At 47.3% G+C, this 15,454-nt stretch overlaps 1 protein-coding gene across 1 annotated transcript in view; it reads right to left on the reverse strand.

The window, feature by feature from the left end:
* txnrd3 (thioredoxin reductase 3) overlaps positions 1-15,454 on the reverse strand; it is a 79,213-nt gene that overhangs the window by 28,472 nt on the left and 35,287 nt on the right. Inside the window, exons 8-9 of the mRNA XM_038812132.1 lie at positions 12,487-12,602; positions 8,981-9,206 (exon numbers count right to left, since the gene is read on the reverse strand). Coding sequence (XP_038668060.1) covers positions 8,981-9,206; positions 12,487-12,602 — 342 coding nt within the window. The remainder of the gene's footprint in view (positions 1-8,980; positions 9,207-12,486; positions 12,603-15,454) is intronic.

Consider the following 15,454-nt stretch of genomic DNA (forward strand, 5'->3'; position numbering starts at 1 on the left):
GAAACCCACAGGTTGGATCGGACCTTCTGGTTTGTCAATCAGGCCTTGCAGGAATTCTTCTGCAGAGTCACTTCCACTTTTAGCAACCTGGGACTTCACACTGAAGACCCCCCCCCCATGAGTCTGGCTCTGTCTCACACAGGTAAAATTAAGGTTCTCTCCTCAAGAATTTAAAATAGGGTTTTCCATCTACTCTGCCTCGCAACCACTGGCCTGTAATTCTGCAGGTATTAACTAACTGTGGTGTAGTGAGAGAAAAAATGTATTTTCTTCAATACCTTTAGAGGTCTCAAGAGAGAGATATCAGACTGGGCCTTCCTCAGTCTTTCAAACAGAGAGTAAACTTCCACTGGTTAGCTAGAGAGACTGTTTATTTAAATGCATTTTATTCAAACTTGTATCATAGTAGGTTAAGCAAATAAACACCCAGGGAAACATTCTTCCCAACAATCAACTATACAGTTTGTACAGATTTCTCTCCTTTTTCACACCCCCCCTCCCCATCACCCCTCCCCGAACCCCCCTGCGACGAGCAGCTCCTCAAACATGGGTCACAAACACCCCCCACCTTTTCTCAAACTTCCCTGCGGAGCCCTTTAACTCATACTTTATCTTCTCTAACCGCAGGAAGTCATACGTCACCCAACCATGCTGCTACCCCCGGTGGCGATGCCGACCGTCACTCCAGCAAAATTCGCCACCATGCAATCAGAGAGGCAAAGGCTGTGACATCGGCCTTCCTCCTCTCCATGAGCTCCGGTTTCTCTAAAACCCCAAATATCGTCACCAAAGGTCTGGGTCCACCTCCTCCTCCACTATCCTGGCTAAGACCGCGAACACTCCCGCCCAGAATCTTCCCAATTTTTCACAACCCCAAAACATGTGCGCATGATTCGCTGGCCCCCGCCCACATCTCTCACACTCACCTGCTACCCCCTGAAAGAACCCACTCATTCTCACCCGAGTCATATGCACCCTGTGCACCACCTTAAACTTTATCAGACTCATCCTTGCACAAGAGGATGTCCCATTTACCCTTCGCAGTGCCTCACTCCATACTCCCCAATTGATCTCCATTCCCAACTCCACTGCCCATTTCTCCTTTATCTTCACCACCCGCTCGCCTCCCTGCTCCCCCAGCCACTTGTATATATCCCCAATTCTTCCCTACCCTTCCACATCCGGAAGCAGCAGTCGCTCCAGCAGGGTGTATCCCGGCAATCTAAGGAACCCCTTCCAGGCCTTTCATGCAAAGTCCCTAACCTATACATACCTGAACTCACTACCCCTCGGCAACTCTATCCTCTCCCTTAGCTCCTCCAGACTGGTGAACCCTTCCTCCAAATACAAATCCTTCACCTTGACCAGCCCCACTTCCCTCCACCTCCTGTATACACTATCCAGCCCCCCCGGCTCAAACCCATGATTCTCGCACAGCGGCGTTAGCAGACATCCCTTCCACCCTAAAATGCCTCCTCAGCTGATTCCATATCTTCACCGTGGACTGCAGCACTGGGCTCCCTGAATACCTACTCGGAGCCATTGGCAATGCTGCCGTCACCAGAGCCCTCAAACTAGACCCCTTACAAGATTCCTCTTCCATCCTAACACTTTACCCCTTCTCCTTCACACCACCGCCGCACCATGTCCACATTCGCTGCCCAATAATAATGAAGCAGGTTTGGTAACGCCAACCCCCCTACTGCCTCTGTAGCAGGGTTCTCCCCACCCTCGGCACCTTTCCCGCCCATACAAGGTCAGAGATGATTGTGTCCACTTTCCGAAAAAAGGCCTTTGGTATAAAGATCGGGAGATCCTGAAAGATAAACAAGAACCTCGGCAGAATATTCATTTTCACCACTTGGACCCTCCCCGCCAACGTTAAGGGCAATGTATCTCACCTTTTAAGATCCTCCCTGGCCTCCTCCAACAGCTTCCACTTATGGAGCCCCATCCCTTCCCTCGCTACCTGAATCCCCAAGTACTTAAACTATCCTTCGCTACCATAAATGGCATCCCCGACTAAATTAGCCCGCTGTGCCAACTCATTCACCGGGAAAACCCCGCTTTTCCCTACATTCAGCTTGTATCCCATAATCCTTCCCATACTCTCCAACGGATCCGAAATATACAGCAAGAGGTCATCGGCATAGAGCGACACCCGATGCTCCCTCTGTCACCTCATTATCCCCTGCCACTCTGCCAACCCCGAGAGCCATCGCCAATGGCTCTATGGCCAGCGCTAAACAGCAGCAGTGACAGCGGGCACCGCTGCCTTGTACCCATGTGAGCTCATATCATTCGTCCTTTTGGCGCCACATACAGCAACCACACCCATGCTACAAATCGAAACCGTCCCAAAACTTTGAACAAGTACTGCCACTCCACCCAATCAAATGCTTTCTCCTCGTCCATGGACACCACTACTTCCGGTACCAGAGCTCTTGGCGGATTCATCATCACATTCAACAGCCGTCTTATATTACTCGCAAGCTGCCTGCCCTTCACGAAGCATGTCTGATCTTCTACAACCACCCCCGGGACACAATCCTCCATCCTCCCCGCAAACAAATTAGCCAATACTTTCACATCCGTGTTCCATAGTGATATGGGTCTATACGACCCACATTCCACCGGATCATTCCTTTTTTTGGTATTAGTGTGATTACTACCTGCTTCATCGTCTCCGGCAACTCCCCCTTCTCCAGTGCTTCATTAAACGCCCCCAACAGATGGGATGCCAGGTCAGACGCAAATTCCTTATAAAATTCTACCGGGTACCCATCCGGCCCAGGGGCTTTCCCCGACTTCATACTCCTGATACTATCCAGCACCTCCCTCAGCCCCAGGGGCTCCTCCAACACCTGCCTCTTTGCTTCTTCCACCTGGGGAAATTCCAGCTTGTCCATAAACCACCCCATGTCCCCCTCCTCTCCTCCTGGGTCTGCCTCATAAAGTCCCTGGCAATACTCTCGAAATGCCTCATTTATCTTCCCTGGCTCTGACACCACATCCCCAGCCCGGATCTTCAATATTTCCCTGGACGCAGCCTGCCTCCGCAGCTGGTGCGCCAGCATGCGGCTCGCCTTCTCCCCATACTCATATTGCACCCCTCTTGCCCTATGGAGTTGCCTTACTGCCCTCTCCGTTGTCAGCCTGTCAAATTGTCCCTGCAACTTTTTCCTCCTCGCCAATCCCGCCACGGTGGGCACCCTCGAATATTCCCTGTCCACCTCCACCATCTCGCTCACTAGACGGTCATGTTAGAGAGACTGTTTTAATCACCAGGCCAGACAAGGAAATGGAAGTAGCCAAATGGCTGCCAGCCAAGTTCATCAAAATATGACGTTACTGGACTAAACCAAAGAGCGCAATGTCTTGGAGGTCACCTTGGACTAAACCATGTAGCACCTTGAACTGGGGGTGTTTCAGTAACTGTCTAGATACAAAAGTTAAAAGCAAAAAAGGATAGAAACTGCAACGGAAAACAAGGCTTTACAAGAGGTTCCTCCCGGGTGGCAGCGTGTCACAGTGGTTAGCACTGCTGTCTCAGTTCCAGGAACCCGGATTCAATTCCAACCTAGGGTAACTGTGCGTGGAGTTTATACACTCCCCGTCTGCTTGGGTTTCCTCCGGCTGCTCCGGTTTCTTCCCACAATCCACAGGTTAGGTGGATTGGCCATTCTAAATTTCCCTTAGTGCCCAACGGTTAGGTGGGATATGGGAATAGGGCATGGGCCTAGGTAAGACCTCGGAGGGTCGGTGCAAACTCAACAGGCCAACTGGCCTCTTTGTGCATGTAGGGACTCTTGCGATACAAACAAATGCCACACATAGTCTTTTAATTCCTGCCAATTCGTTTTTAAGCAGTAAATACAGGAACTGATTGATGGGTGATGGGGGGACACATGGTTGGACCAGATAGGTTGTCAGCGGTAGCTCATGGCCCATCTTTCTACACCACATCATAGAATTTACAGTGCAGGAGGAGGCCATTCGGCCCATCGAGTCTGCACTGGCTCTTGGAAAGAGCACCCTACCCAAGCTGATGTGTTAGGCAAGCTGGGTCGACATGGACTGCACTTGATGCAGTGTAGCGAGAGACAGACCTCTAACACTGGATAAGATGCAACACCATTTTATTTAACATCTTAACTAATATACATGTTCAACTGCGGGTTGACACTATACTGACTTGACCGGAGACCTAGTACTAGCCTGACCAGACTTACTAGCTACCGCTCATGAACTCTGACTGTCTCAGCGGTGTAGCCTAAGAAGGATTCGCTGTAACCGAGGCTTCATGTCATTTAAGTCCTTCTGGGTTATGTGGACTAGTGGCCTGTGGTCTGTCTCTACCGTGAATTTTGGCAGGCTGTAGACAGTCATGAAACTTGTCGATTCCCGTTAGGAGGCCCAGGCATTCCTTCTCAATCTGAGCGTACCATTGCCCAGTGGGCGTCATGGCTTTGGAGGCATACGCAACTGGGGCCCAGAACGAGGAGTCATCCCATTGGAGGAGCACCACCCCAATGCCGTCCTGGCTTGAGTCAGTGGATATCTTGGTCTCCTTGGTTGGGTCGAAGAACGCCAGAACCGGGGCTGTGGTGAGCTTCGCCCTCAGCTCACGCCATTCCTTCTCATGCACGGGCAGCCACTGGAATTCCGTCAACTTTTTGACAAGATGGCGGAGGGCTGTGGTGTGGGACGCCATATTGGGAATGAATTTCCCTTGGAAGTTCACCACTCCAAGAAAGCGGAGGACCGCCTTCTTGACCTCCGGGGTCTTCATGGCGTTGATCGCCGAAACCTTGTCAGCATCTGGCCGCACGCCTGGCTGAGAGATGTGGTCACCAAGGAATTTGATGTCTGATTGACCAAACGAGCACTTGGCCCTTTTGAGTTGGAGACCGTGCTCATGGATTCTCTGGAATACCTGTTTGAGGCGAGCGATGTGTTCTTGGTGAATGGTGGACCAGATGATGACATTGTCAACATACACTCGCACCCCCTCGGTACCCTCCATCATCTGTTCCATGATGCGGTGAAATACCTCGGAGGCAGAGGTGATGCCAAAGGGCATCCGGTTGTAGCAGTAGCGACGGAAAGGGGTATCGAATATGCACAGCTTGCGACTGGATGCGTCCAGCTGTATTTGCCAGAATCCCTTGGAGGCGTCCAGCTTCGTTAAGAATTTGGCATGAGCCATCTCACTGGTCAACTCTTCACGTTTTGGTATCGGGTAATGCTCCGGCATGATGTTGCGGTTTAGATCCTTGGGGTCGATGCAGATCCGAAGCTGCCCTGACGACTTCTTGAAGCAGACCATGGAGCTGACCCAGCCTGGTCCTGGAGGACCTGTAATTGCTGCTCGAGGCGATCCTTGAGGGGTGCCGGTACCCGACGTGGTGAATTAATTACAGGGGTGGCGTTCGGTTTGAGCAGGATTTTGTATCGGTACGGGAGCATGCCCATTCCGTCGAACACTCTGTGGTACTGCGTAATGATGTCATCAATATCGGCCTGCAAGTTTTCATCAGGTGAGGCCGTCACCTGTGGGTATGACATGGTGTGGACTCGCTGGACCAGGTACAGGAGCTTGCAGGCCCGAGCACCGAGCAGGGATGCTCTGTTAGGTCCGACAATCTCAAACCGCAGCGTCACTTTAATTGACTTATTGGACACTCAGTTGGCACGAGCCACTGGCAGCTATGGCATTGCCATTGTAGTCAAGGAGCTGGCGGGCCGGTGGAAGAATATTTGGTCTGACACGGATGGTGTTGAGATCGGATTTCGAGATGAGGTTCGCCGATGCGCCGGTGTCCAGTTTGAACCGGATGCGAGCTTTGTTAACTGTGAGGACAGCACACCACTTGTCGTCGGGATCCACGCTGAGGATCGAGAGGTGCTTCACTATCTTGGAGAAAGGCAGCGCATGCTTTGTAATAATGCCCACCCGGTATGGGGATTTGAGGCACTCAGCATCAGGATCTGTTGGGCTGTCGGGATCGGAATCTGGAATGCCTTGCTGTATTGAACGGACACGTCTGCGCCGTGGCTGGGATCGCTGGCTGCTGGGCAGTAGAGCAGATCTGCAGAGGGCTGCGTAGTGGCCAAGCTTGCCACACTGTAGACACCGTCATGCCTTTGCCGGGCATTGCTGCAGCCACAATTCAGACATGTCATGACGCCAATGTCAGCGCGTTCCGTACGTCATCGCGCATGCGCAGTGCGGTCGAACATTTGCACCTGCGCAGTCTGGTCGTCGGTCTCGCCGTCCCCTCGGTCGTGGCACGCATGCGCAGAGGCCCAGGAAAAGAGCGCAAAATGGCCACTCTCGTCAATGCTTAGGCCCTGCATTTGTGAGATAGCCTGCACCCGTTCTGCCTCGTGGGAGGCTAGCTTTGCATTCTCTGCCGCCCTGATGTGGGAGTACCGATTGTTAGCATGTTCGTGGACAAAGCACATCGCGATGGCGAGGGTGAGCCGCTTGACTTTCAGGAGCTGCTGGCGAAGGGAATCAGAGTGGACCCCGAAAGCGATCTGATGCCGGATCATGGAATCAGCTGTCGAGTCATAGTTACATGACTGTGCGAGGATGCGAAGATGGGTCAGAAAGGACTGTAAAGGTTCATTCTTACCCTGAAGCCTCTGCTGGAAAATGTACCATTCAAAGCTCTCATTCACCTCAATGTCGCAGTGGCTGTTGAACTTCAGCAGGACTGTTTTAAATTTAATCTTGTCTTCACCTTCAGCGAATGCAAGGGAGTTGTAAATGTGGATGGCATGGTCCCCCGCTGTGGAGAGGAATAGTGCGATCTTCCTGGCATCCGATGCAGCCTCGAGGTCGGTGGCTTCGATATATAGGAGGAACTTTTGTTTGGAGATCTTCCAATTTGCACCGAGGTTGCTGGTGATGTGGAGCTGCGGAGGAGGGTGGACGTTTTCCATGTCACCGGATAGCTGCTTGCTGGTCAACTCTGATTCACTCAAGGTAGGTCTGTCAAATTGCAGTATCACTCACTGGTACCATGATGTGTTAGACAGGCTGGGTCGACGTGGACTGCACTTGATGCAGTGTAGCGAGAGACAGACCTCTAACACTGGATAGGATGCAACACAATTTTATTTAACGTCTTAACTAATATATATGTTCAACTGTGGGTTGACACTATACTGACGACTGGAGACCTAGTACTGGCCTGACCAGACTTACTAGCTACCGCATGGTGTTTGCACTGGCTAGCTCACGAACTCTGACTGTCTCAGTGGCTGGGTCCAGAGAAAGCAGGACACCTAGTGCCCTCTGGCTTTATAGTGGTAGTGTCCTGTCTGGTGATTGGCTGCTCTGTTCGGTGTGCTTACTGGTCATCCTGTGTGTCAATCACTGCCTGTCTGCACTCCATTGTATACAGAGATGTATGTTATGACACATGCCTCCACCCTATCCCCATGACCCAGTAACCCCACCCAACACTAAGGGCAATTTATCATGGCCAATCCCCCTAACCTGTACACCTTTGGATTGTGGGAGGAAACCAAAACACCCGGAAGAAATCCACGCACACACAGGGAGAACATGCAGACTTTGCAAAGACAGTAATCCAAGCCGGGAATCGAACCTGGGACCCTGGAGCTGTGAAGCAATTGTGCTAACCACTATGCTACCGTGCCAACCAGTTTTTTAAATCTTGCTCTGCTGCCCATCCTCCATGATTATTAGATCCCAGCAGATCCCAATATTGCAACCCCTGGTCCCATTCAAAACCATAACAATAGGGGCAGAGGATCTCTCTTTAGACTTTCTTCATACCCTTCAGTTATTTCTCTAATCTCAAGCCTCCAGACAACAACTTCACATCACTGAACAATCCCAGTGCTTCAGGCCTTCTTCCCCCATGTTCCCAATACTTCCAGGATGCCTGGCCTAAAAACATTAGGCTGAACATTTTTCTGAAAAATATTAAAAGGGTTCGATTCCCGGCTTGGGTCACTGTCTGTGCGGAGTCTGCACATCCTCCCCGTGTGTGCGTGGGTTTCCTCCGGGTGCTCCGGTTTACTCCCACAGTCCAAAGATGTGCAGGTTAGGTGGATTGGCCATGGTAAATTACCCTTAGTGTCCAAAATTGCCATTTTGTGTTGGGTGGGGTTACTGGGATAGGGTAGAGGTGTTGACCTTGGATTGGGTGCTCTTTCCGGGGGCCGGTGCGGACTCAGTGGGCCGGGTGGCCTCCTTCTGCACTGTGGAGTCTATGATAATCTATGATTAATCTAGGACAAAGGTTCGGCACAACATCGTGGGCCGAAGGGCCTGTTCAGTGCTGTATTTTTCTATGTTCTAGAACTTGTCATATTAGATTTTTGCTGCCCCATCTCCTCCCCCCCTGCCCCCTGACACAGAATGACTGCTTATAAGACTTTAAATGTAGGTTAAATTGCATGCAGGTGATGGGTATAACTGGAAATTCACCCAAGTCCCCTCAGAAAATAGACAGAAAATTTGGGCTGCTGGGGCTAACAGGTACTCTAAATGTAAAAGTGGGTAGGGATTGTTTTTGTTCTATCCTTCACCAACTGGCGCTCTGGAACTGAACGGTACGGTAGCACAGTGGTTAGCAATGTTGCTTCACAGCTCCAGGGTCCCAGATTCGATTCCCAGTTTAGGTCACTGTCTATGCGGAGGCTGCACGTCCTCCCGTTTCTGCGTGGGTTTCCTCCGGGTGCTCCAGTTTCCTCTCAAGTCCAGAAAAAGAATTCAGAATTGGACATTGTGAATTCTTCCCCAGTCTACCAGAACAGGTGCCGGAATGTGGCGACTAGGGGCTTTTCACTTCATTGCAGTGTTAACGTAAGCCTACTTGTGAAATAAAGATTATAAAAAAAACAATGTATTGCCCATCATCTGGTTTCAAAGCTTGTACCTGTACAGTTAAAAACTGAAAAATTTAAACATTATGCAGCTAAGAACATGCTTCATTACCTTAGTTGGCACATATTTCTTCAGAAATTTCACCCCATGAGATTCCATATATGCTCCCACTTTCCCTGCCATTTCTTGATCAAATCCACGCAGAAGAATGGAGCGCACCATCACAGTAACGTCCAATCCCAAGCTACAAAGGAACCCTGCACATTCCAGTGCCACATAGGAAGCACCCACCACCAGAGTTTTCTTTGGGCAGTAGGACAGAGAGAAGAGATCATCACTGCAGAAAAAAAGTGAAATGAGCAAATAAGCATCGAGAATTGACTGTTTTACTAACTTTTCCCTCTCCTCTGTGACAGTCATATTTCAATGGACTGATTTATCTCCCCCATTAACAAGTTTTCAATGTAGGCTTCATGGGCTGGTTTAGCACACTGGGCTAAATCGCTGGCTTTTAAAGCAAACCAAGGCAGGCCAGCAGCACGGTTCAATTCCCATACCAGCCTCCCCGAACAGGTGCCGGAATGTGGCGACTTGGGGCTTTTCACAGTAACTTCATTGAAGCCTACTCGTGACAATACGCAATTCTATATTTATATAAAAAGGAACAATAGTAAACGGGAAAAAGATGGCCAAGATCACACCCACAGTTCATCACTTATTTTGGCGGGGGGGGGGAAAGGAAACAAAACTCAACAGATGCTGCTCATGTATTTCGGCTCTATATTAAGAATCACTTGCCCTCCGACAAGAAGCCACTTGCCCCCCCCCCCCCCCCCCCCCCCCCCCCCCCCCCCCCCCTACAAGAGACAAGGTGGCATGAGGAGAAACATTTTAAGGTAAGTTTTATGATAATCAAGTTTCTTTTTTTTTTAATAAGTCGATTTTGCTGAAAATTGCTTTAAGTGCTTTACAATTTTGGTCTTGACATCAAGACTTTTTTTAAAATGAATTTAGAGTACCCAATTATTTTTTTCCAATTAATGGGCAATTTAACGTGGCCAATCCACCTATCCTGCACATCTTTGGGCCGTGGGGACGAAACCCACACAAACACGGGGAGGATGTGCAAATTCCACACAGACAGTGACGCAGAGCCAGAATCGAACCAGGGACCTCGGTGCAGTGAAGCAGCAGTGCTATCCACTGCACCACCATGCTGCCCTTAGACTTAAGATTTTAAGAATAGCCGACAGAGAAACACAAGGTTTGAAACCCAAGCAATATGTGCTTTGTTCTTCATAGCTAAACAAGGCTGCTCGGAATAAAACCTCAATTTAAATCAAGATCTTGAAATCACACCACACGGGGAGAAAAGCATTCAGAGCATATTCCATATGATTCCATTGGACTAGTGTGCCGTAAAGGATTCACAATTTCGGAAAATCTTATTTTAAAATAAGATTAAAAATGATTAAACATTAATGCTAACTAAACCTAATCTTAATTTCCAACTTAGTGGTCGGCATTTCCAAGTCCCAATGAATCTGGCTAGGGATGGGCTGCACAAGCGTGGTTCGGATTTTTTGTTTTACGCAGTCTAGCACACGCATAGAACATAGAACAGTACAGCACAGAACAGGCCCTTCGGCCCTCGATGTTGTGCCGAGCAATGATCACCCTACCTAAACCCACGTAACCCGTAACCCAACAATCCCCCCATTAACCTTACACTACGGGCAATTTAGCATGGCCAATCCACCTAACCCGCACATCTTTGGACTGTGGGAGGAAACCGGAGCACCCGGAGGAAACCCACGCACACACGGGGAGGACGTGCAGACTCCACACAGACAGTGACCCAGCCGGGAATCGAACCTGGGACCCTGGAGCTGTGAAGCATTGATGCTAACCACCATGCTACCGTGAGGCCGCACATGGACCTAACCAATTTTTTTAAAATCAGAACTGCGCATGCGTGGCTCTTTCCAGGCCGGTGCATGCACCGTTCGGATCACCAGCATAAAAAAATTCCAAACCCACCCATGTGCAGCCCTTTCCTGGCTGGCGTATGTACAGGAGATCCCAGATTCTTTGGGAATTGGAGACACTGACCACAGAGTTTAAGACAAAGGTCCTGTGTGCCTGCACAAAAAACAAAAACACAAAAGGGTGCAAAAGCCTGGGAGAAGCGAGAGGGACAGGTAGGAAAAAAAAGAGAAAAGACGGAGAATTGTTTTTTAAAAAACAAAGCTCCCAGTAAGGAAAGAAGACAGAGGTAAGAGGCAGGAACCAATGAAGTTAAGGAAAGAATAAACTGGCTTCAATACTGTAATTGACATGTATTCATTGACTTTTTATTGTCACGTGTACTGAAGTATGGTGAAAAATATTCTTCTGCAGCCAAAGGAACATACAGTACGTACACAGTAGACAAAAGAATAATCGACAAATAGTACTTCGACAAATAGTAATTTGTTACACTGCGGAACAAGGGCCAAAAAAACCAAATACATGAGCAAGAGCAGTATAGGGCATCGTGAATAGTGTTCTTACAGGGAACAGATCAGTCCGAGGGGGGAGTCATTGAGTATTTGCAAATGTACTTTCATTGTAAATTCCTTAAACAAATAAAAATTGTATTAAATGGTGGCTGGACATATTTTTGAGAGGTTTTAGAGATAAAAGGCTTTTGTGAGTTCAGTTGTAGTGTCACAAAATGATTTATAGTATTAAAGTGTGCCATGCCATAGGAGTCAGTAGCATTTCATTTACTGCTCAAGTTTTATACAAGTCAAGGTCAAGAGCCCAGGCCCTGGGGGTCAAGCTGAGAATTGGAAAGGGGAATTCCATAGATAAATTAGATGTAGCCTACACATGGGAACCAAATGCAGCAAAAGTGACTTGAAGAGTAATTTGGAGCAAGATCCCACCTCAGAAATCATAGAGTAGTGCAAGAGGTAGCCATTTAGCCCATCCTTTTTTGAACAAGTGGGTAACCGTTGCAATTCTCCAGTCCATTGGAACTACACAGAGTCTAAGGAGACTGAAAAATTATGGCCAGTGCCACTGCAATTTCCACTATCAGTTCCTTCAGTATCCTTGGATGCATCTCATCCAGTCTTGGCACCTACCCAATTCCTCTTCCTTATCAATTGTAAACTCTTCTAGTTTCTGAATAACTTCCGCTTTCACCAAGGCCTGGGTACCATGTTCTCCCTTGGTAAAGACAGGTGCAAAGTATTCCTTTAAAACCTCAACTGTGCCTTCTGCATCCACGTGTAAATCCTTTTTTGGTCCCTAATTGACCCTACTACTCCTTTTTAGCACTCATTTACTATTTATATGCCTATAGAAGACCTTGGGATTCTCTTATGTTAGCTGCCAGTCTCCTTTCATACTCTTTCAGCATACCACGCAGCATAGATGCAAGTTCAAACCTGGGACTTTACAACAGAGAAGGTGGTGCCTTTACCCACCAAGTTGTCAAGTCCACTGATGGCATACCACTTGAAGCAGTGAATTGACAAGTTTAAAATGTCATCTTCTCTGCCCTCACAGCTAGATTAAACTATGAATACTAAAGAAGCAAGCTCTCAGCTGAGAGGAAGGAAACATACCTGGTAATGCAATATTCTTTATCTCCTGGTATATTTAAATAACGAGGTCTTTCCCCTGTTGCGATAATGAATTTTTCTGCTGAGTGAAAGGTCACTTTACCCCGCTTGTTGGTTGCCTTTGGGTGGAAAAAGACAAAACGTTTTAAAGCACGGCTTTCCATTCACAATATTGCTCAAACTTAAGAGCACATATAGAAAAATTCACTTGGAAGTATTTAGCATATCATGAACAAATCAAGACCCATTGAACAAAAGAGGGTTTTTGCTCTATTCCCCCTCCCCAATATGCTGCTAAAATCCAGCTAACCATGGACGCATCTTTCTCCATTAACTATGAGTAAAATTTATAAGTGATTCATGTCAAAGCTAATGCCAACAAGAAAAAAATATTAGGAAAACCATAGGAAGGAAGTGAATGCTGTGAAACCCTGAAACTTATTGCCATTGCAAGTTCTCTTCATTCCTTATTGAATCATCACACCATCTAGCCAAAAGTGACGAGAGAAGATGGGCCCAGTGTTTTTACATTAATTTATAGGATGTGTGCCTCGCAGGCAAAGCCAGCATTCGTTTTCCATTCCTAATTGCTCTCAAGGTGATGGTGGTGAGCCACATCCATGAGCTGCTGTCGTGTGTAGATTATTTTCTTGCAGCTGCCTTGATATAACCATGTGCCTTGCCAGGCCATTCCAAAGAGCAGTTAAGAGTCAACTCGACAGTCACTTAAGTCAGACCGGGTAAGAAGGGATTTCTTTCCCCAAAGCATTTCAATAACTTAGATGGGTTTTTATGTCAATCCCTATGATTTTGCAGTCACTGTGTTACAGATAGTCAAATAAATCTGGAATAAAAAGCTAACTAAATTTAAAATCCCAAACTGGTGGGCTTGAACTTGCATGTCCAGGCCTCTAGCTTACTAGTTCAGTAACTAATATGTTACTGTACTCATTTTTTACACCTAAGCGGGCAGCACGGTAGCACAGTGGTTAGCATTGCTGCTTCACAGCACCAAGGCCCCAGGTTCGATTCCCAGCTTGGGTCACTGTCGGTGCAGAGTCTGCACGTTCTCTCAGTGTCTGCGTGAGTTTCCTCCCACAAGTCCCGAAAAACATGCTTGTTAGATGAATTGGACATTCTGAATTCTCCCTCAGTGTACCCGAACAGACATCAGAGTGTGGCGATTAGGTGATTTTCACAGTAACTGCATTGCAGTGTTAATGTAAGCCTACTTGTAACAATAATGATTATATAATCAGTCATTATGGTGCTGCCGCTGGAACTTTACAGTAAAATATAATGCCTCAAAGATCTTGACAAGTCCTAGCTTTTGTCATGTCTGGAAAATGTGCTTCAACATCACTACCTATTAAAGTGGTAGCAATAGAAAACGTGAGTAATTAACAATGTATGACTTATTAAGAGTTGCCAGCATTGTATTAAAAGTCACGACTGATAGTAATGGGAATGCAGGTATGGAGCATATGCATTTCAGAAGGCATTTGATAAGGCAACTTGATAGAAAATTTCAGGCACTGGCAAAAAGGAAATGTAGTAGCACAGATAGAAAACAAAGTCGGAGTAAATAATTATTGCACTGTCTGAATGAGGGACAGAATTGGAGCACCCCATAAGTCAATACCGGCTCCTCCTTTCTCCTGTGTACATGCAAATGATTTGGACTTCAGTTCAAGAATCAAATTCCTGAAAGTCGCTACTGACAGAAAAGGAAGTTTTTGAGGAAGTATAGGAGTTCAGAAAGACAAAGATTAGTGGAATGGGTAGAAATGTAACATATGTAATTGATCAAAGTATGAGGTAACTTCTTAGGGAGAAATAAACAAGGAATGGGAGGTTTAAGGAAATTAGTGGATAAACAGATCCGACGATTGGGAGATTTTAGGAAATTGGATTATAAATGTAGTGGGCAATGCAAGTGTTAAAAGCTTGGGATCACTGTGATTTGACTGGGGCAAGTTCCTATAGAGTTAATGATTTGCAGCCTGCCCGTCTGCAGAGATAAAAGGTGAGGTCAGTGCTGGGCGGAGCTCAGAGGGACAAGGCCATTTTTTGTGAGAAGCTGTGGAGAGGGACAGTTTGGAGAAACCCTTTAGACAGTGTTTTGGAAAAAGACGTTTGGAAGTGAAGTGTAATCTGGCAATCCTCGTTTTTCTTGAGACCACAAGTAAAGGCAGAGAGGCAATGAGTTTGAGGAAGCTTTGCGAGAAAGAGAAGCTGAGTTCCCATCAGCCTGACTCCGAGTCCACAATTCTATTCCAAGAAAGATAGTTTACAAAGTAATACTATTTTAAAGGCAGAGAAGCCTTGGCTGGAGACCAGGGAAAAACTGAAACAAATCACGTGAAGCAGCCATTTGAAGATGTTCAGATATAATTTAAAAAACGGTTCTCATAAGAGCCAGAATCTGCTCTGCCATGCAAGCATCACTTTAAGCCTTGTTTATTTAAGCTGGATTGAGAGCTGTCTGTATTTTCTTGCTGTTTAATCGGAAATTGAATGGTAGTTTTAAGGTGGACGGTGCGCTGTTCTTTTCAGGTTTGAAGTTAAAGTTTAATATTGTATTCACAATAAAGTTTTGTTTTAAAATAACCAATCCCTATTTCTTTATGCAATCACTCCTGTAACGAATCATTCGGTCTTAAAAGTAAAATATGGGGGTTTCGGACCAGTATCCTAGCCACTGTTGGGGTCTGGTTTGGGCTCGCAACACAGAACCCAAGGCTTCAATTATATTTTTCCTCCCAAACTAACACTGCAAAGAGGGAAAGTCAGAGGGGGCCTAGATCTACTGACCCTACAATACTACCACTAGGCAGCAACGGCAGAAAAAGTGAGGGGATGGGTACAAGAACCCAACACAGATTGGGTACAAATGGAGGAGGCATCTTGTAAAGGAACAACCCTCCGGGCCCTGGCCACAGCAGCACTCCCATCCTCCTCAATAAGGTAC

The sequence above is a fragment of the Scyliorhinus canicula genome, chromosome 11 (assembly GCF_902713615.1).
Source record: "Scyliorhinus canicula chromosome 11, sScyCan1.1, whole genome shotgun sequence".
NCBI lineage: Eukaryota > Metazoa > Chordata > Chondrichthyes > Carcharhiniformes > Scyliorhinidae > Scyliorhinus > Scyliorhinus canicula.